General features: G+C 38.1%; 1 protein-coding gene across 1 annotated transcript in view; it reads left to right on the plus strand.

Moving 5' to 3' along the window:
* The first annotated feature begins 210 nt into the window (after nt 1-210).
* LOC139017455 (ankyrin repeat domain-containing protein 26-like) overlaps nt 211-22,547 on the plus strand; it is a 40,100-nt gene continuing 17,763 nt past the window's right edge. Inside the window, exons 1-5 of the mRNA XM_070425925.1 lie at nt 211-318; nt 414-574; nt 11,650-11,827; nt 15,939-16,865; nt 20,017-20,457. Coding sequence (XP_070282026.1) covers nt 211-318; nt 414-574; nt 11,650-11,827; nt 15,939-16,865; nt 20,017-20,457 — 1,815 coding nt within the window. The remainder of the gene's footprint in view (nt 319-413; nt 575-11,649; nt 11,828-15,938; nt 16,866-20,016; nt 20,458-22,547) is intronic.

Genomic DNA, 22,547 nt, shown 5'->3' on the forward strand with positions numbered 1-22,547 from the left:
AGCGGCCAAATGATAAAATTACTGAAAATACAGTCATTTTCATGAATGAGGTAATAACAAAGCCAAATAATAAAAGCCAAATGATAGAATTAATGAAAACACAGTCTTTTCAATGAATGAGATGATTACAATATCCCTGATATCAATCTTTCAACAAAGGTTGCAGAAAGGAAGAAGCAGAAAAGCAGGAAAAGGGAAGTGTTAGGAAACATGGGTGATCGTGCTGATGATGACCATGACAGTATTGGACTGAATCAGCAGAGCAACAAGGAACAAAGTGATGAAATGAGTGAAAGCACAGTCATTCTTGTGAAGAAGGTAATAACAAAACCAAATGATAAAATTAGTGAAAACACAGTCTTTTTGATGAGGGAGATGATAACAATATCCCTAATATCAATCTTTCATCAAAGGTTGAAGAAAAAAAGGATGGGAAAAGCAGTAAAAGGGAAGTGTCAGGAAACATGGATGAGGGTGCTGATGACAGTGGCAGTGGTGGATTGAGTCAGCAGAGCAACAGTGAACAAACTGATCAGCAGCAGGTTTCTATTATGAAGAATGATGAGTCTGACAGGTAGGCCTACAGCAGTACTTAACAGTAGGTAATTATTCTTTTCCAATAAAAAATTCCAACTTGAACTAATATTACTGATTAACTAATTTTATATTTTCACTAGAGGGAGTGAACCTTGCTTGATAATTAGAAAAATGCAAATCAACAAACAATGAGATACCAATTTTAGAACTGATAATGATAAGTAATTTATTAAAGAAAATATAAACCAGGATTGGCACGTGGGAGGAAAAGGCATTCTTGTGCACTAGTGGGAGATGTAATTGGCACGTCTTTTTTTGAAGGGTAATTGAGATTGTTTCAAAATTTCAAGTATGTCATTCTTTTATCCCAATTGCGTCACTTCAAGACATAAATCCTACGGGAAAACGTGACTTGTATGAACACACATGTACACATTCTAAGGATATTAATTATATATTATTATGTATATCAAACATACAGTTGGTCATTATATGTATTATTTATATATATAAAAGCCTAAGCAACCGAATGACTGAATGGCCAAATGACTGGTTGACAGGAGCTGTTCCTGGTGGTCAATGGGCTCCCACAGCGGGAGCACTGCTCAGCTGTCTGACCTGTCCCAGCAGCCACCAGCCTGGTGGCAGCCACTCACTCCCTCAGTAGTCATGTAGGTCCAATCTCTGGAGAACGGGCCAGGCACTGATGGACCTGCACTGTTGGCACAATCCTGACAGTGCCGCTGTCCTCCTGGAAGTCGGCCTCGGGCATCACGGCCACTTCCCCTCCCTAGAAGCTTGGCAAGGAAAAAAGACATACTAGTAAAGGCAGCTGTCAGGTGGCTCCCAACAACTGGTGCTAATGTCAGCAGGATGGATACGGATCCCAGCCCAGCAAGGGCACCTCACTGTCCACCCAGAGGGCTGATCACTGATCGCACCCCAGTCCGCCGCGCCCCCCCCCCCCCGCAATCCCCTTGGAAGGGGCAGCAGGTGCAGGGCTCATGGCTGGCGAGCACCGCTGAAGCTGTGCGAGCCTCTCCTGATTGGGAATGACTGGGCAGGTGCAGTGGGGCCTGGATGAGCAGCAGCAACAGGCAGGAGGGGCAGGCAGCATTGGACTGCCAGTTTTGGACCGAACCCACAGGCCATGCCAAGGGGCCCCACCGGTGCACGATTCTGTGCGCTGGGCCTCTAGTATATATATAAAATGTGACATAGATGTTAAAGATATATCATATACACATATGCATTAAGGATATTTATATAAATGTTACAAATATACATATGTATGTTAAAGATATTTATTACAACATTGTATGCCAAAAAGTTGGAGATAGTGTAAATAGCTATTTTTAAGGAAATACTTTATTATACCCATAAAATAATGTAGTATGCAGCCACTGGAAAAAAATGAGGGTAGTCTGGCCTACAGTATACTGATTATTAGACAACTGATGTGTATTTAAAGCATTAGGTTTAATGTCATGTCTTAAACAAATTTTGTGTGGATACTTTTAATACCTGCTCAGTTATGATAGGAAGTTATATGCTACACCGCCACTCTACTTTGTTTCCATCTAAATTACTAGCTACTTATTTTTTGTGTGCTTGTTCCTAATTCCTGAGTGTTCAAATATTGGACCCTCAAATTAATCTGAAAGCCCAAGATTTCACAAGGTAATTTGTCCCATATCTTATATACAAATTTCAGAATATTGAGTAAAAGCTATTAAACACATCAAGGGATTAATCTGCTAGATCAGGAGTTGACAAACCTTTTTGGTAAAGGGCCAGACGCTCAGTATTGTGGGCTTCATGAACCATCGGGTCTCTGAAATCTGTCATAGACACTAGATAAACCAAGGTGCTCCTCATGTCGTGAATCTTTTTGAAAGGTACCATGAGTGCATGCCTCTATCCTTCTTTTTTAAAGAGAATACATTTCAGTATGTACCTCACCCACTTTTTCAACAGGGACTGCATATTACAAAACTTACGAAAATTCAGTTTATAAAGTAAGAATATTACATGCATGTTTCCCCCTTTATTTCTATTACACAATTTTAATATGCTTGATTAGTGTACTTTGTACATTTGAGTAGTATATTCTAGAGTTGGATGATTTTCATCTAGAAAGAAATCCTTCTGTCATCTTTGTAAGCATGAGAAACATTATAATAAGGTTATTGAATATTATATATCTAGAAAAAAATGATGGCATCTTTTAGGTGTATAATTTTGTGAACAACTAGTCTGGCATGTTTTAAACCATATAGTGCCACAGCTGCGTAATTAAAAAACTTTCAAGTATTACAAAAATACTTCATAGTCACTATGGAAGGATTGAAAGCTACAGCTAAACATGAAGCAGATGAGATCATCCAGGGCTGTGCCATTTAGCTACAAAGTCCTGAAAAGAATGATCTATACTCACTGATTCGAATTTCCCTTCCATGCACTCTTGAGCCCACTCTAGTACTTTTCAGTCCCACCTCGTCTCCAAAATTGTTTTTCACAAGGTTAGTGCTTGTTTTCCTCTAATAAATCTAGACATAATGTTTTAGACCTGGTTTTACATAACCTATCAGCAATATTTGACCCAATGGAAAACTCTCTCTTTTTTCATTTGACTCTTAGAACTTTGTGTTTTCAGTGGGGAGGGGGAACATAATCACCTGGATTCCTCCTTGCCTTTCCTAGTCTGTCCTTAGTCTGGTTTCTCCTCATCTCCCTCCTTTTACACATTCAGGTGTCCCAGGATTCAGGCTTTGATCTTTTTTCTCATGACTTTTACTATCTTCTATATACTAATGATCTTCAAATTTATATCTCCAGACCAGATCTCTCTCCTTAATGCCAGACCTATATATCAAATTGCCTACTTGATATCTTTTTTTTAATAGCCATTGGGTGTTTCAGACTTAAGATCTCCAAAATTGAACTATTGATCTTCTTTCGCATAGTTGCCCTTCATGTGGTCTTTCTTGTTTGAGTTAATGACAGTTCTTCCAATTGCTCTGCCAAAAACTTGGTGTCATCCTCAACTCCTATCTTTCTCTTTGTCTTAAACCTCACATCTAATCTGTCAGCAACTCTTGTCAGGTTATCTTCAAAATACAGAGAGACCTCAATGTAAGGGACTAATTCAGGCAAGGGGGTATCCAAAAGCCAAAAGTCTGTTATATATAATAAATTAGGTTTTCTGAATGTGTATGTGAAAAACTGACAAATTAATTTACCCGCTTTTACTTATGTAGACACATTCGTTTAAAATTAAGTGTTTATGAAAAGTTTAGTTTCACAGAAAAATTTTCTATAGATATTATTGCTTATGTACTTACCATTGTTTTGAGACTGTGATAAGTATGCAATCTAAATTAAAATAAACATTTTTCCAAAAATACACTTTAGTTATATTTAACTAAAAAATAAACAATATTCTTAAAAACAAAACAAAATTTAAATTTTATAAGAACAGAAGAAAGTTTTCCTATATAATCATCTTTGGATGGTGATATATCCAGACACTCCCATTGTGGTGTGACGTTAATGTGCGATGTTGAGGCGCTTGCTTTAGGTAATCCTGCCTTGAAAAACCTGTCAAGTTTAGTTTGAACTTTTGAAGTCTGCTGTTTTTTATAATTAACTCCCTAATATTTCAAAAATGGGTGTAATAGAGCTGCATTTCATTATCTGATGAATTGCCAATAAGTGTTATTAGATCATGGAGATGAGATCCAAGCACTGATAACTTTTTGTTTGGGGCATGTTGTTTCTTCTTCCTCCTTATCTTCACTTCTACCCTCATATTCCCAGGTCATCAGCTCATCTGCTATTCACTTTCAGTCATAGTGTGGTACCCAGGGTCACCTTCATCTTCTTCTAACCATTGTAAAACCTCTTCCTCAGCTACTTGCCCACCAATATTCTGTGTTGTCCCACAGTAATCGGTAACCTCTACACCTTCTAAATGCAAGTCTCTCTTCATCATCAAGCCAGTTCTTCCAACCCGTTTCCAATGTTTGCACTTTCACTTCTTTTCATGCTGCATCAAAATTTAAAAATTGCTGATTTTAAACGGTAACTCTAAAACGGTAAGTTTTGTAAGATACACTGTCCTGTTGTATGTTCATCATTACTTTCTGTCTGCAATACAACCACTACTTCCTCTAAAAATTTTTTGCGGTATATTCATTTAGTTCCCAGAATTATCCCCCAGGTCCATGGGCTATATACAAAGCAGGCAGATGACTCATTCTATTTTTTAAAACTCTAGGATTATGAGTTTTGCCAGTGATTACAGGTGTCAGTTTACTAGGACGTGACCCATCGGTGTGGGCACATAGCAGTGCCAAGATCCTGTCCTTGCTGACTTTTCTTCCCGTGTCAGTTTCCCCTATTTGCAGACTGGTGTGTTTTCAGGCACAGAAGCCGGAACAAACCACTTTTGCCAGCATTGTAAACCTGAGGCTGTAGTGGCATTGCGTTATTTATATGTTCTATTAATTTTTGCCTAAATGGTTCAGACTCTTCTGTTGGAGCACTTAAATTTTCACCGTAAATTCATTTTCTCATAATTTCGTGCCCTTTGTGAAAGCGCCCAAGCCACCCATCACTTGCTTTGAATGGTGTGTTCATATGATTTGCAAACTAAACTGCTGCAGATTTCAATTTTCTGCCTGCACTGGGCCCACAGGAACGCTGTTGTGTGCACACTTAACAATGCTGCCTCAACTGAAGTGTCACCAGCCCATTCAATTGCTTTTTGGTGCCAATTTCATCAGTTTCCCATGTTTTCTGTGATTGGTGTTTACCCTGTACCACATATTAACATATTTTTTTATTTTGTCTTTGCGTTGTTTTTAACCCTCACTCAAGGATATTTTTTTCATTGATTTTTTAGAGAGAGTGGAAGTGAGGGGGGGAGAGACAGAAACCTCCATGTGAGAGAAGCACATCTAGTGGACCAGGGCTGGGGATGGAACCTGCAACCCAGTATGTGCCCTTGATCAGGAATTGAACCCGTGATCCTTTCGGTGCGCAGGCCGGCGCTCTCCCCACTTGGCCACAATGGCCAGGGCCGTCTCTGTTTCTTTTTAATGTCCAATACAGTTTGCTTTTTCTAATGCCATGTTGCTCACATATATGAAACACACATACTCTCGACTCTGTTTTGTATGATTTCTAATTTGTAATTTAGCATTATATTAACTCTTTTCCTTTTGTTTATATTTTAAGGTTAGGGTTACAATGATGTGTTTTACCTTACATATATAATTTTAATTTTTACTGAATAGGTCTAGAAAATGCATGCATTCACCAGTCACTGAGAATAAGCCAATGGGCAGGGCTGGGCAGGGCTGGGCACGGCTCAGTGCACATGGGAACATCGCCGGCTCATGTTAAAACTGCTGCAGAAAGTCACTCCAATCGCCAACAGAACCAATTACCCACACGCCACTTGGTGTGATCACATCCTGATCATTTGTCCAACATTGTTTAGGAGCAGAGACTCTTGGATTTAAATATGTAGACTATAGTTGAAGATAAGTAATATGTATTTATGTTGGTGAAATTACTACAGTGGTTTTACAACATGTGGCAAATTTGCTAACGTTTGTTAAAAATAATTGAATTAATTACAAAAATAACCTGTTAATTTAATTATAAGCAGATCTTGGTTAAAAGCATTTTAAAATTAATGGGGTGTTAATTTTCACTCATGACATACAGACCAGAAGTTTTATTTGTTAAATCCAAAGTCTTTTAATTCAATGCCTGCAAAATTGAGGGTTTACTGTATGCCCAGAAACCAATCACATCTTCCATTCCACGACACTAACATCTGTTATCAACATTAGCTTAATAGTCAATTAATTGACTTCTTTCCTTTTTCCTTCCTTCCTCCCTTTTCTTCTTATTTACCTTCTTTTTATCAATTCTAGTCTTTTATTCAATTGTAAACACAGCAGGCCTATTAAAAGCTAAGTCACATTGTGTTGTTGTTCTGCTCAGTACCTTCTAATTGCCTGATGCACTCAGAGTACATGCCTCCCGCAGGCACCCCTATAGCCCTGGCCATTGTGGCTAAGTGGTGAGACCATGAACCTGCACACCCCAAGGATCACGGATTCAATTCCTGATCAAGGGCACATACCTGGGTTGCAGGTTTCATCCACAACCCTGGTCCACTTGATGTGTTTCTCTCACATGGAGGTTTCTGTCTCTCTCTCCCTCACTTCCACTCTCTCTAAAAAATCAATGGAAACGGGGAGAGATCAACCAAAAGACTTATATGCAAGCATATAGGCCTAACCAATGGACACAGACAACAGGGGCCTGAGGGCATGAGTGGGGGAGTAGGGGGTAACATGGGAATAAGGACACATATGTAATAACTTAATCAATAAAATAATTTAAAAATCAATGGAAAAAATATCCTTGAGTGAGGGTTAACAACAACAAAACCTAGGTAGGTGTCCTGACTTAGAATCAAACTTGCATTTTGGCGTAAGGAGCAATGCTCCAATCAACTGAGCCACCTGGCCAGGGCTAACCAAATGTGTTCTGTTTAAAAGTTGCCTTCCGAACTCTTACCATTTGCAACAGCATGGATGGAACTGGAGAGCATTATGCTAAGTGAAACAAGCCAGTCAATGAAGGAAAAATACCACATGATCTCACTCTTTCATGGATAATTAAGACCATTACAAACTTTTGAACAATAATAGATACAGAGGCAGAGCTGCCTCAAACTGATTGTCGGACTGCAGTGGGAAGACCAGGGAGGGTTGGGGGCTGGAGGGAGGGGAGTAAGAGATCAACCGAAGGACTTGTATGCATCCATGTAACCATAACTAATGGACATAAGACACTGGAGGGGTAAGGGAGGGCAGGGGCTTGTTAAGGGCGGGGGCGGGAAAAAGGACACTTATGTAATACCCTTTGTAATACTTTTAGCGAAACATAAAAATTAAAAAAATTAAAAATAAAACAGTAAAAAATACATAAATAAATAAAAGTTGCCTTCCATCAGCTATGTTCAAAATAAAAACTATTTCATATTCAATAATTATAGACTTATTTTTGAAGTTTGGGTCAAGAAGAATTGTTTAATAATTGCTCTCGGCAAGATCCTCCCCTCCTTTCTAATATCTTTTTATTAGTTTTAGAAAGAGACGAAAGGAGAGGGAGAGAGAGATAGAAACATCAGTGATGAGAGGGAATCATCAATCAGCCACCTCATACACGCTCCCTACTAAGGATCGAGCCAACAGCCCGGGCATGTGCCCTGACTGGGAATTGATCTGGTGACCTCTTGGTTCATGGGTTGATGCTCAACCACTGACATACACAGGCCAGGAACTCTTCTTGTTTTTATTATTTTTTTTAGATGTTTAGTGATAACCAGGAGAGTTACTTGTTTAACTATATATGTTATAATTTTATTTTAATCCTCACCTGGGGATATGTCTTACTGATTTTAGAGACAGGGTGAGAGAGAGACACACACACAGTGATGTGAGAGAGAAACATCCATCAGTTGCCTCCTGGTATGCTTCCTATCCCGGAATTGAACCTGAAATCCAGGTATGCCTTGATGGGGAATCAAACTGGCAACTTTTTTGTGCACAGAAAGATGCTCCAATCATCTGAGCAACCTGATCAGGGCATTTTTGTACATTTGTTAAGGTATATGATAATGATATTCTTATGCATGCATTTATTCCATAAAAAAGTAATTATACTTTTCTGTTGGTAAGTTTCGCTTTTTATATTAAGACTAGAGGCCTGGGTGCACAACATTCGTGCATGAGTAGGATCCCTAGGCCTGGCCAGCAATCAGGGCCAATCAGGGCCTTCCTTCCCCTGGTTGCTGGCTGCCAACCCAGGCCTTGCTCTGTTCCACTTCTCCCCCTGTTCCTACGTTCTGCACCAGCTCCTGGTGGTCAGCACATGTCATAACAAACGGTCTAACTCCTGGTTGGTTGAACTCCCGAGGAGACAATTTGCATATTAGCCTTTTATTATATAGGATTAAATATTAGGCTAAAAGTCTACAAAAGTTACCAATTAAGTTCATTTTCAAAGAAAATCACAACTAATTGGATTATTGCCATTTTCTAACTATATATATAATGACATGCAGGTATTTTATTCAACTTCTAATTTTTCCCCAGTTTATTGAGCTATAATTGACATGTAACATTGTATATTTTGAAGGGATATAGTGTGTTCATTTGATACACTTTTATGTTGTTAAATGATTAACACAGGATTCTTTGTTCACATTTCCATTACATCACATGATTACCAATTCTTTCTTTGTGGTGAGAACATTTAGATCTACTCCATTAGCAACTTCCAAGTACATAATAAAGTATTGTTAACTACAATCACCATGCTGTACATCAGACAGGGTTGAGTCATATATGACATTTATTCCAATGATGCTGGCAATATGAGAGAGCAGCAGGTCATCCAAGAAAATCTGCTCTGCACCCCCCACACCATAAGCCAGCTGCTTATATGCTGTAGAAAGACAAAGATTACATGTCGTAAGCAAAAGAAATAAGAATGGGTATGCAAATGCAATAAAAATGGGTATTACAGGCATGGGGAAGTAGGCAAAAGGAATAAAAATGGGTATAATGGTTATAGATTACAGGCAATGCAAGCTGGGACTCCATTGTTTCACCAAAAAGGTTGTGAATCTTTCCATGATAATAAACAGTTAAAGAGGATGGACCACATTTCCAGGTTAACTCCCAAGTCCAAGGGGGTTGGTTGGGGGAAACTCCCAGCCAGATGAGAATATGTTTTCTTTAATCAGAACAAAACAATCATGGTTAACACAGCATTATTAATATTTCTTATAACTATAGGTCATCTCTACTATTCTATTTCTGCTCTTAGCAGTAGGATTTCCCTCTTTCTCATACCTGAGAAAATGTCACTGTGTGTGTGTGTGAACATATATGTGTGTGTACACATATGTACCATATACATGTATATATATACACACACATATATACATGCACATTCACATACATAATACACACATATATACAAAATACATAGAAACATATATACATACATACCACATCCTCTTTATTTGTTTGTTTATTGGTGAGCACTTACTTTATATATTTTGCTATTGTGAATAAGGTTGCAGTGAACATGGGAGTGTAGCTATCTCTTTGAGGTGGTAATAAAAAATGAATGACTGTTCTATAAATGTTTGTCTGTCCATTCAGTCCAATGTTTGGTTCAAGTTTAGCATTTCCTTACTGATTTTGTGTCTAGAAGATCTATTCATTGCTGAAAGTGAAGTGTTGGTGGCCCCTGCTATTATTGTATTGTTGTCTATTTTACCTTTAGTTCTGTTAGTATTTGTTTACTATTTTTAGGGGAACCAATGTTGGGTGCACACATATTTACAGTTGTTATATCTTCTTTATGAAGTGATCCCCTTATAAAGACCTTCCTTGTCTCTTGTTACAGTTTTTGGCTTAAATTCTGTTTTGTCTGATATAGTATAGTTACAGCTATTCTCTTTTGGCTTCCACTTGCAAGGAATACCTTTTCCAACTCTTCACATTGAGCCTTTAAGTATCTTTAAGAATGAATTGTGCCCTGACCTGTATGGCTCAGTTAGTTGGAGCACATCAAACAGACCTTCAAACCTCAGAGCGAAGGTGGGGGGCGGGGGAGGAGGGCACGGGTAAGAGATCAACCAAAGGACTTACATCCATGCGTATGAGCATGACCAATGGACACAGAAAATAGGGGGTGGGGGCATGTGCTGGCAGGGGGGGCAGAGCCGGCAGCTGGGCAGAGGTCAATGGGGAAAAAGGAGACATAAATAATCTTTCAACAATAAAAATTTTTTTAAAAAAGATAATGAATTGAGTCCTGGCCTGTGTGGTTCAGTTGGTTGGAGTACCATCCCTTATATCAGAAGTTTATAGGTTTGATTCCCAGTCAAGGCATATACCTAGGTTGTGGGTTTAATCTCCTGTCAGGGTATGTATGGGAGGCAACCAATCTGTGTTCTCTCTCACATTGATGTCTGTCCGTCTGTCTGTCTGTCTGTCTTTTTCTCTTTCTATTCCTCTCTTTCTAAAACCAAGGAGCATATACTCGGGTAAACATGAAAAATGTTTAAGAAAATGAATGAATTGAGTCTCTTGTAGGCAGTATACAGCTGTTTCTTATTATAATCCATAAAGGCATTCTATGACTTTTTTCTTTTTTATTTGATCTATTGAGGTTACTCTGGTTAACAAAATTTCACAGGTTTCAGGTGCACAATTCTACAGCACAGCCTCTGTACACTGCATTGTGTGTTCACTACCCCAAGTCATTCTATGCCTTTTGATTGGAGAACTCAGCCAATTTATAAAGTAACTAGAGGCCCAGTGCACAAAATTTGTGCATGGGTGGGGGGTGGTCCCTCAGCCCGGCCTGCACCCTCTCGCAATCTGGGACCATTGGCTCCTAACCACTCACCAGCCTTTCTTCCTGATCAACCCTAACCACTCTGCCTTCCTGCCTGATGCCACTAACTGTTCCCTTGCCTGCCTGATCACCACTAACCACCTCTGTCTGCCTGCCTGACCTTCCCTAACCACCTCTGCCTGCCTTCCTGATAGACCCTAACTGCTCCCCTGCCAGCCAGATCACCCCTAACTGCTCCCCTGCCTGCTTAATAGCCCTTAACTGCCCTCCCCTGCCAGCTTGGATTCCTCTAACTGCCTCTGCCTCAGCCCCCACCACCATGGCTTTGTCTGGAAGGATGTCTGAAAGGTGTTTTCCATCTAAGTACCATATTACCCTTTTATCAGTATAGATTATTAACAGTAACAACTCAGTAATGATATCTTGTTTTCAGGCTGTTTTGTGGTTCCATTATTCCATTCTTCCTCTCTTGCTGCCTTCCTTTGTGAATTGAGGATATTCCATAGTTGTTTTTGATTCCTGCGCTTGATCTTTTGTGAATCTGCTGGAGGTTTGGCTTTGTGGTTACCATATAGTTTACATAAGACATCATATAAATATAACAAGCTATCTTATGTCCATCACAGCTTTGGTTATATTTAACTGCAGATTTTCCTTAGAAGAAGAAAAAAAGAAGAGACAAAAAGTTGATCTGTTATATGAAAAAAATAGGGTGCAGTTAAGAAAAAAAGAAGAGCACTCTATTAAAGAAGTTGAAATGAACCCCTGTCTTCAAACCACCATTAGAACACGAGACATTGTATCAAAGATTGTAAGAGAGAATAAGGTAAATTTATCTTTGGTAAAAATTTCTTATTTCTTACAGTATTTTATCAATATTTATATCTCTTTGATTTTAAAGTATATTATTATGATTAAAACAAAAATTTTGTATCTCATTCAAAATGTGAATTATGACATTTATGACTAAAATTATTAATTTATTACTATCCTTGGCATCTAACAGATACTGTGTATATGTTTTCTAAATGAAGAAATGGAAAGTAAATTGAGCTTAACCATTAATATAAATGTTAATTTTGGCTTTTAGAAAATTTTGACATAGAGTTTAAGTTGCCTTGAGACTGTGATGGAACTAGTCAAATTTCCATAAAGAAATTTTATTTCAGAATATTGTATTTTTGCTCTATGGCAAATATAGCTATCACTTAAAATTTGACTTTTTCATGGAGAGGAAAGATCCTTGTGCTTAAACAGGCTACTTCCTTTTCACAGTTTTTTAAGGTACTGCTCTTAAGGTTGGACTTTTTAATGGTATGAGACCAAAAATTCAATGAAATGTGTTCCTAGGTCAGTGATGGTGAACCTATGACAGGCGTGTCAGAGGTGACATGCGAACTCATTTTTTGGTTGATTTTTCTTTGTTAAATGGCATTTAATATATATAAAATAAATACCAAAAATATAAATCTTTGTTTTACTATGGTTGCAAATATCAAAAAATTTCTATATGTGACATGGCACCAGAGTTAAGTTAGAGTTTTTCAAAATGCTGACACGCCGAGCTCAAAAGGTTCGCCATCACTGCCCTAGGTTGTAGAAGAGCAAAATTACACTCAGAGCCAACTTTCTCAAGAACAGAACGCCAGAATGTTACAAGATGGAAATCTGAACAAACACCTTTGCAAACCAAAGGAGATAGAAATAACTTATGAGAAAATGAATTCTGAGGTAGTTTAGACATTTTCAAGTGTGTGTGAGTATGTGTGGGTGTGTACATATTTAAGAAACCAATACTTTACATATGGAAACTATCGAGGATTTAAAAAGTGTGTGGTGTGTGTGTGTGTGTGTGTGTGTGTGTGAGAGAGAGAGATAGCGGTGACATTTTGGATAAAACTAGTGGCCCTGTGCACAAAATTCAGACACATTTAAAGGGAATTAATTAAAGGAACTATTTTAATATTGCTATTTTCCCTTTCTCTATAATAGAAGTATCTGGCTGGCCCCACCCCCATTGGGCAACACCAAGACCCAGCTGGCCCCACCCCTGTCAAGCCCCGCCAGGTGGGTGATGCAGCCTCACATCCCAGCACCAGGGTGGGGAGCATGGCCTCAGGTCCCCCAGCCCTAGCGCTGGGGCGGGGGGTGCAGGCTCAGGTCCCCCCGGCCATGGCCTGTGCCACGCAGCCTCACCCAGATCCACCGTGCCATGGGACCCATCAATGCACCTCCTGGTGACCAGTTGTTTGGTTGTTGCAGATGAAAATAAAGTCATGCATTTAAGCATGTACATTCATTTTCAATGCCTGATTTGTCCACATTCTCTAAATTGCAAAATAAATAAGATCTTCAGCCAGACAACATCATAATGCCAAGTTCTTTATATAACGACACATACCATTCTCTCCACTCAGAAGGCTCCATTTGAGTGGATTAAATGTATGTGACTCATATGAAAGGCACTGCTGTTTGCTCTTAATAGAGGAAGCATTAGCTCATTACTCATCACTATAAAGTGCTATAAAGTGGTTTCTGACTTAAAGAACAGAAAGAAAAATAACAAAAAATAAATAAAATGTTCAGTGCTGTGGACGGCAGAATCCTCTCCCTATCCTTTTGTGTTTTTCTGCTTTTCCCATGAACCTATTTGCGCTCTGCCTCAAAAAAAAACACAAAAAATAAAAAACAGAGAAGACAAAATCAGATGCTGTAATCTGCATTTTATAGTGTCATTTGAGTACAAAGAGGTGTTTTTCAATCTTTACTTTTTGTTTTTAGTCAATGCAGCTCAAACTTGCTCCCAACATTCCAGGAGCCAGGCCAACATGGCTGTGCAGACACACCTTTGCTAGGTGCTGTCAGGCTTCAGGGCTGGGGCAGGGAACACGCCAGGTGTTGCTGGAAATGAATCAGCTCTCCTCTCTACATAGAAGGAGTCTTTTCATCATAAAATGCAAACAGCAGCCATTTTCCATTACCCACTCCCCACCCCTCCTCACCTGGGGCCATAGGAAGGGGCTGGGAGGATATTTATTCTCAGCTCTTTGATTTCTCTTATTTAACTGAGCCCATTTACAGCTGCTTCTCTGAGGACAATGCCAGCCACTCAGGGCTAGCCACTACTGGAAGGCAAGTGGCAGAGCTGACCAGGGGCTTTGACCAAGCCTGAGCACGTAGGTCACAGCCACCTCAACAGGCGGGCTACTCCCGAAGATTTGAGGCCCCTCCCAGCTCTGCACCCCAGCTCCCTGCTCTCCCCCTTTCACCCACAGGTGCCACTGGCTTCGTGTGCCCCAAGGCTTTGTGTGGAGATGTCAGGGTTGCAGGTTCAAGACACTCTGCCTCCTCCTGGCACTTTGAGCCATAAGTGCCAGCAGGGACCTTTCCACTGGGTTTTGGTCTTTGGTCACTGCTGAGGTTTTCTGGACTCTCTAGGCGAGGGACAGCCAGGACCTTTGCCTCTGACCAACACCCTTCCTGCAGCCTGCCTGGGGTAACCCAAGCCCCAAGAAAGCATGGGAGCGTGTCTGGCCTGTGTGAGGGGTAGGGGGATTTGGCTAGCCGTCCCATCCTCAATTGCAGTGGGAGAGGCTGATCTGGTGTGGGGCCAGGGCAGGGACTGGGCAGGGAAGCCATCTTGTGACAGTGTTATGACATGAGGGTCACTTTGCATATTATCTCTTTATTATATAGGATGATATTGTTCATTCAAATCCATTTGTCTCTCACAGCCAAGTAGTGACATTCACAATGGCCTCATTCAAAGGGGAGGCTTTTAATATTTTCCATTGTGCATGATCTCCAAGGTATTGTTACTAACAACAGATGTTCCAAATTTGGGCAGTGATCTTATTTCCTTGATATATCAATAGAGAGGTTAGTTTTCACTTCCATTGATGGAATGGAAGAGGGTATAACCGATTCAGAGATGATATTTTAGATGTCATTCATGTACTTGTGAGAAAAGAAACAATTTGTTCCTAGTAGTATCCCATTTTAATACAAAGGACTTCTGAAGAGAATGACAGGCCATAATATATACTCCTTGATAATTTATTGGTAGGTATTTCATTCCCAGTAAAGTAGTTCAGTGTATTTTCCCTCATTTTACAATTATTACTACTTTAAACATCATGAACAAGAAATAAAAGTTATTGCATTACTGAAGCAACAACAAATCTCATGATATTCTAAGAAGAGCTCTGTAACTTTTATCTTATTCACCATTAGTTTTTTGAAACATAGACTTCTTTTGTTTTTCTATATCCACACTGGAGAAGAACTATGAACTGGTGCAAGAGCACGAATTGTGGAATCTGAAAACCTGGGGAAAATCCTGAACTTGCTTATGTGTTTAACCCCTCCATTCCAGATTGTGATAACAGAATGAGGCCATTGATGGATGTAGAAGTGCTTAGGAAAATGTTCGCTTATCAGTTAATAGTAGAGGTAGTTTTTGTAACTAACTCTGAAAGTATTAGAAAAGTAGAATATCTATGGGTTAATATTGGGAGAAAATAATTTTAGGAAATTTAGTTTATCCTATTATAAGCATGGTTAATACTCTTACTGTGGGGTAACTATAGGTTCAGACTATAATCTCAATTTGTAAGTGTAGTTAGCGTTATTAACCTTTTACTTAAATGCATTCTGGGCTTGTGATTATTTAGAAAAAACCTTCCTAATTCTGAGACTTTTAAAATTCTCTTGTGATTTTTTTCACTTAAAAAAATTTATATTATATTACATTTTTGAACTTTGGAGAATTTATGCTTGTATAAAGTTAGAGGTTTGGATCCAACTCTATTTTTTTCCAATGGGATATCCACTTATTGCAATTTTTTATTATAATAATAGATTATTCTTTAGTTTCAGAAGCTATCGTGAAATGTCATTTCAATGTTTTAGCTAAAAGTCTTCTTTATGTTGCATAGGTTTCTGAGAGTTCTGGAAAAGAAGAAAGTCGATTGCATGGAAATCACATGTTGTGGAATGAAATTGCCAAGCTAAGACTGGAAATAGGCACAATAAAAAATCAGGTCCAGGAAATGGGAAAAAATGTTTTTGAGGCAATAGCAATTGTCAAAGAAAAGAGTGACTGTCTTGAAAAGACAAAAAGAAAAACAGTATTTCAACACAATGCGGAGCTTGAAGTTCTGAGAGCTGAGCTTATAATGCTGAACAGTAAACTGGAGGATGAAAAACAAAACAGAGGAAGACTGGAAGCAGAAGTTGAATCATACCGGTCTAGACTGGCTACCGCTGTACAGGATCATGAGCATTGTCAGACATCAAAGGGAGACCTACAACTTAATTTCCAGAGAGCAAGAGATGAAGGGTTTTGTTTATGGGACAAAATGAATTCGAATATGTCTAACCTAAAATATAACAATGAGATTCTTTCTCAACAACTTTCAAAACTGGAAAGTAAAAGCAATAATTTAGAAATTGAGCTTCATCACACAAGAGATGCTCTCAAAGAAAGGACATTGGATTTAGAAAGAGACCTCATTCAAAAGCAGTGTCAAAAGGAGGAAATTGAACACACGTGTCAAAAGGAACAAGGTAAAGTGGATAAAGACATTGGAAAGCAGGAATCCTTACAGGAGAAGTTATCTCACCTACAGAGTGAAAATATGTTGCTTCGAAAGCAATTGGATCAGGCTCACAACAAAGCTGACAGGGAAGAAAAGACAGCAATTAACATCCAACATCAGATTCAGGATAAAATAAGCATATTTAATGCTGAATGTGTAAAGCAAATTCATATGCTGAATGAAAGAATTAATGAATTAATCAATGAATGGCAGCTTTTTAAAGAAAGAATACATCAGTATGAAAATGATCATGTAGAAAAAAATGTAAGTATCCAGACAGATAAGTATTTTTCAAGTTTCCTAAGAGAAAATTCAAAGTAACATTTGATGATGGCTAAATGTTGAATCTAGTTGAATATTAAAAATATATAGATTATATATGTGTTTGCTCTATCAGCTTAAAAGCAGACATTGTATCCAGCAAATGAGCATTGGACCTAAGAGGTGTTTTTCTTTTCTTTTTTCTGAGTATTTATTTCTAATATAATTTTTAAAATTATAAGTTTATAGAATTCATTTTTAATAATTGCTGCAAAATTTCTGAAAATGTAACCACCAGGTCTGACTGAGCAGGCTCTGGCCCTCACGGTTCACTGCTACCATATTCCCAGTGTTTACTACTCAAAAGGTGCTCAGTACATATGTGTGGGAACAAAGTATAACCCTGTGGTGATTTCACTCCTAAGAATCTGCTATTCCAGAGGCAATCTAGACTGTCCTGTAAAAAGATTTTCCTACAGAAGGAAATTTTGAAAGCTACAGAAAATACCACCATCTTCCATATAACACGTTATCTTTGAAAAGGGGGTGGGTTTCTAATTTTTAGTATAAGCTCAAATGAAAAAACTGTCTCTGATAAATTCTCCTTGAGGTATTTCTTCCACAAAAACTCTTAGGCCCTGGGAAGTTAATTTGTCTGATATGCTTTAGCACCCTGTGTGGCATTATTCCCAGGATGTTCCTTGGTTCTAGCTATGGCTCTGGAAAAACAGAGCCAAATCGGTACCTCCAGGCCCCAGAGGGCACTGAGCTGGTACTGAAAACTGCTGGGAGCTCTCACTCCCTGGATTTATTCTGGTTCAGTTTGGGTCCTCTTTCTTTCTTTTTCTTTTTTGTTTGTTAATCCTCATGACAGAATATTTTATCCCTTTAATTTTAATGTATATTATTATGTTTAAAAGCAAATCAAAAAATGTCATCTCATTCAAAATCTGAACTTTGGCTGAAACCGGTTTGGTTCAGTGGATAGAGTGTCGGCCTGCGGAATGAAAGGTCCCAGGTTCGATTCCGGTCAAGGGCATGTACCTGGGTTGCAGGCACATCCCCAGTAGGAGATGTGCAGGAGGCAGCTGATCGATGTTTCTCTCTCATCGATGTTTCTAACTCTCTATCTCTCTCCCTTCCACTCTGTAAAAAAAAAGAACAATAAAATAGATATATTTTTAAAAATCTGAACTTTGACATTTATGACTAAAATTATTAATTTGTTACTAGTCATGGCATGTAACAGATGCTCTGTGTATGTTTTCTAAATGAAGAAATGGAAAATAAATTGAGCTTATTCATTAACATAAATGTTAATTTTGGCTTTTAAAAAATGTTAACATACAGGCTAAATTGCCTTGAGACTGTGATAGAACTATTCCAATGTTCATAAAGAAATTTTATTTCAGAATACTGTATTTTTGCTCTATGACAAATGTGGCAATCACTTAAAATTTGACTTTTTCATGGAGAGGAAAAATCACTGTGCCAAAACAGGCTACTTCCTTTTCACAGTTTGTTTAAGGTACTGCTCTTAAGCTTCGGTTATATTTTTTAATGGTATGAGACCAAAAACTCAATGAAATGTGTCCCTGGGTTGTAGAAGAGTGAGATTACACTCAGAGCCAACTTTCTCCAGAACAGAATGCCAGAATATTACAAGATGGAATTCTGACCAAACACCTTTGCAAACCAAAGGAGATAGAAATAGCTCATAAGAAAATGAATTCTGAGATAGCTTATTTAGTCATTTTCAAATGTGTGTGAGTATGCATGGGTGTGTATATATTTAAAAAAACAATACTGTGCATATGGAAACTATAGAGGATTTAGAATGTGTGTGTGTGTGTGTGTGTGTGTGTGTGTGTGTGTGTGATAGGGGTGACACTTTGGGTCCATTAGAGAAAATGATATTGTTAATTCAAATCCATTTGTCTCCAACAGTCAAGTAGTGACTTCACAATGGCCTCATCCTAAGGGGAGGCTTTTAATACTTTCCGTAGGAATCAATGTGTTGTCCATGATCTCAAAGATATTGTTACTAACAACAGATATTGCAAATTTGGGCAGTGATTTTATTTCCTTGATATATCAATAAAGAGGTTAGTTTTCACTTCCACTGAATGAGGGTATAACCAGTTCAAAGATGATATTTTAGATGTCATTCTTCTACTTTTGAGAAAAGTAACAATTTGTTCTAAGTAGTATCCCATTTTAATACATAGGACTTCTGAAGAGAAAGGCATGCTGCAATATATACTTAGTGACAACTTATTGATAAGTATCTTATTCCTACTAAAGTAGTTCAGTGTATTCCTTCCCCCCCACACACACACACATTGCTCATTTAGTATTACTTTAAACATCATGAACAAGAAATAAAAGTTATTGCAGCAACAAAAAACTCATGATTTGCTAAGAAGACTCTGTAAATTTCACCTTATTCATCATTTGATTTTTGAAACATAGGCTTCTTTTGTGTTTTTATATCCACACTGGAGAGGAACTATGGACTGGTGCAAGAGCACGAATTGTGGAGTCTGAAAACCTGGGGAAAATCCTGAACTTGTTTATCTTTTAACCCCTCCATTCCAGATTGTGATAACTGAATGAGGTCATTGATGGATGTAGAAGTGCTTAGGAAAATGCTTGGTTATCCGTTGTTCGTGGAGGCAGTCTTTATAACTATCTAGGAATGTATTAGAAAAATAGAATATCTATGGGATAATATTGGGGAAAAATGTTAGGAAATTTAGTTTATCCTAATATATGTAGGGTTAATACTCTTACTGTGGAGCAGCTGTGTGTTCAGACTGTAATCTCAATTTTTAAGTGTAGGAGTTAGTAATCAATTACTTAATGCATTCTGGATTTGTGGTGATTCAGGAAAACCCTTTCCAATTTTGAGACTCTTATAATTCTCTTGTGATATTTTTCATTTTAAAAATTCATAATTGTATATTAAATTTTTGAAATTTAGAGATGTTGTGCTTGGAAAAAATTAAAGAATTGGATCCAACTCTATTTTTTCCAGAAGGATACCTACTTATTGCAATTTTTAAAATTATAAACATAGTTATTCTTTAATTTCAGAAGCTATCATGGCATGTTTTTCAATGTTGTAGCTAAAAGTCTCCTTTGTGTTTTTTAGGTTCCTGAAAGTTCTGAAAAAGAAGAAAGTCTATTGATTGAAAATTGCATTTTGTGGGATGAAAATGCTAAGCTAAGACTGGAAATAAACAGAGCAAAAAATCAGAAGCAAGAAATGGAAAAAGAAGATGTTGAGGACATTGCACTTGTCAAAGAAAAGCTTGACCATCTTCAAAAGACAATAAGAGAAACAGTATTTCAACACAATGAGCAGCTTGAAGTTCTGAGAGTTGAGAACACTGTGCTAAACAGTAAACTGGAGGATGAACAACAAAACAGAGGAAGACTGGAAGCAGAAGTTGAATCATACCGGTCTAGACTGGCTACCGCTGTACAGGATCATGAGCATTGTCAGACATCAAAAGGAGACCTACAACTTGCTTCCCAGACAGCAAGAGATGAAGGGTTTTGTGCGGGAAGGTCATTCTACAAACCAGTTGAAGTAGGCATATCTTTCATGTTCTCTCACTTGGAAATATTATGAAAGCATGAAAATGTTCAGATCATTGTAATATGTACATCCAGAAATGACAACTAAAAAAATTAAATCTAGATCCACTAATGGATATTTTTAAAATATTGATATAATTCACACATTGTATAATTTGCCTATTTAAATTATATGAGTCAATATTTTAAACATATTCAGAGAGTTGTGCATCTATCCCCTCAGTCAATTATATAATATTTTTATCACTCCAGAAACAAACTCCACTTAGCAGTAACTACCAGTTTCTCGCAAAAACCAGTCTCATTTCTGTCTCTATTGATTAGCTTATTCTGGATATTTCATATATATGCAATCACAGAAGTTATAGTCCTTTGGACTGGCTTCTTTCCCTTAATCTCATATTTTAAAAGTTTGTCCACATTATGGCACATAACAATATTTTATTTCTTTCTTTTTATTGCCGAACAATACTTCACCATGTGGCTCTTCCACTTATCCATTTATCAGTTGATGGAAATTTGTATTGTTTTCACTTTTTGGCTGTTAGTAATTCAACTATGAGTACTATTGTACAAGTCATTGTGTGAACATAGGTTTTTCTCTTCTTGTCATGGGATTTATTTTTTTAAATATACTTTATTGATTTTTTACAGAGAGGAAGGGAGAGGGAGAGGGATACAGAGTTAGAAACATCGATTCAGCTGCCTCTTGCACGCCCCCTATTGGGGATGTGCCTACAACCCAGGTACATGCCCTTGACCGGAATCGAACCTGGGACCCTTCAGTCCGCAGGCTGATGCTCTATCCACTGAGCCAAACCAGTCAGGGTGTTGTCATGGGATTTTTATCCTCTGAGATAACTGACCTGATTTCAGCATCTCTCTGCCTTTACTCATGCTGTCCATTCTGTCTTTTCAGTTTCTTTCCCTCCTGCCTCATCCTATATCTATTCGGACCTGGCTCCCAATCTCCCCTCTATGAAGCATTCTCTGTTTCAACTCTCACTGACCTCATTCATTTCTGCACTTATCATCTCATTTGTGTGGAATGCTTTAGCCCTGAATTTCCCATTGTCTTAATTTTCTTCCCAAGAGATAATCTTGTCTTTCTATGTGTTAATTTGTCTGTGGGGGATATTATTTGATATAAGTGTACCTATCTGTGTATAAATTGAACACATTTGAGCTTAATATTGTTAAGATACAACTAAATACTTTATATCACTGGCAGTCTTGGAATTCAAACCAAGATATTTGATCAACACAAATGTTGAGGTAAAGAGTCTTCTGCATTGGCAAGAAAATAGCTCTAGCTTTCCCAAGCCTTCAAACAATATAGTTGAGATAACATGTGAAAAGAACTTCAGAAGACTTTTATTGGTCAGGTCTCTATGAAATAAGAATGTATTATTATTTTTAAAGGCAAATAATTGATAATCTGCCACTTGCAAAAATAACATTTGCATTATAAGAGAAAAACAAGACAGAGAATGCTGGTCAACATCCTAAGGGTGAAGGTGCCCCCAAACTCAGAACACAACAGTAGTACACTCAAAGTGACGCCAGTAAGAATCAACATAAAATGTACAAGCTTAGCAATCTACAAGGGCGATCCAGGTCACTCATGGTTTATGAGTGTGTGGTTGAGGATATTGTTTATGAGGAGCAAGAAGGGAAAAGGAAAAGTACAGATGACCTCAGTAAAGGGGTCAAGGCTAGAAATGTTGATAGGGAACCTGGTTTAAAGTGTTGAGATTGAAGGATCTCTGAGAGAATTTTAAGAAGGGAACAGATTGATTTCTAGAAGTCTATTTCTATTTTGCTTGGTAGTTCAGTTTGTTTATTAAATTCCACATATGAGTGAAGTCATATAGTACTTGTCTGCTGCTCATGGTGGTGGTGTTGGGAGGTGGTATAGGGATTGAGCAAAAAAGAGAAAAATTAGAGAGGACTCATGGACATGAACAACAGTGTGGTGATTTCCAGGTGTGTTGGGGGTTTGGGTGGAGATGGGAGAGGTCATAGAGGGGATACATCATGATGGAAAGAAAATAAAAAAGAAGTGAGGTAGAAAATAAATTA

Source organism: Myotis yumanensis, unplaced genomic scaffold (assembly GCF_028538775.1).
Source record: "Myotis yumanensis isolate MYYU_CA2020_CCGP unplaced genomic scaffold, mMyoYum1.0.hap1 SCAF_1, whole genome shotgun sequence".
Lineage (NCBI taxonomy): Eukaryota > Metazoa > Chordata > Mammalia > Chiroptera > Vespertilionidae > Myotis > Myotis yumanensis.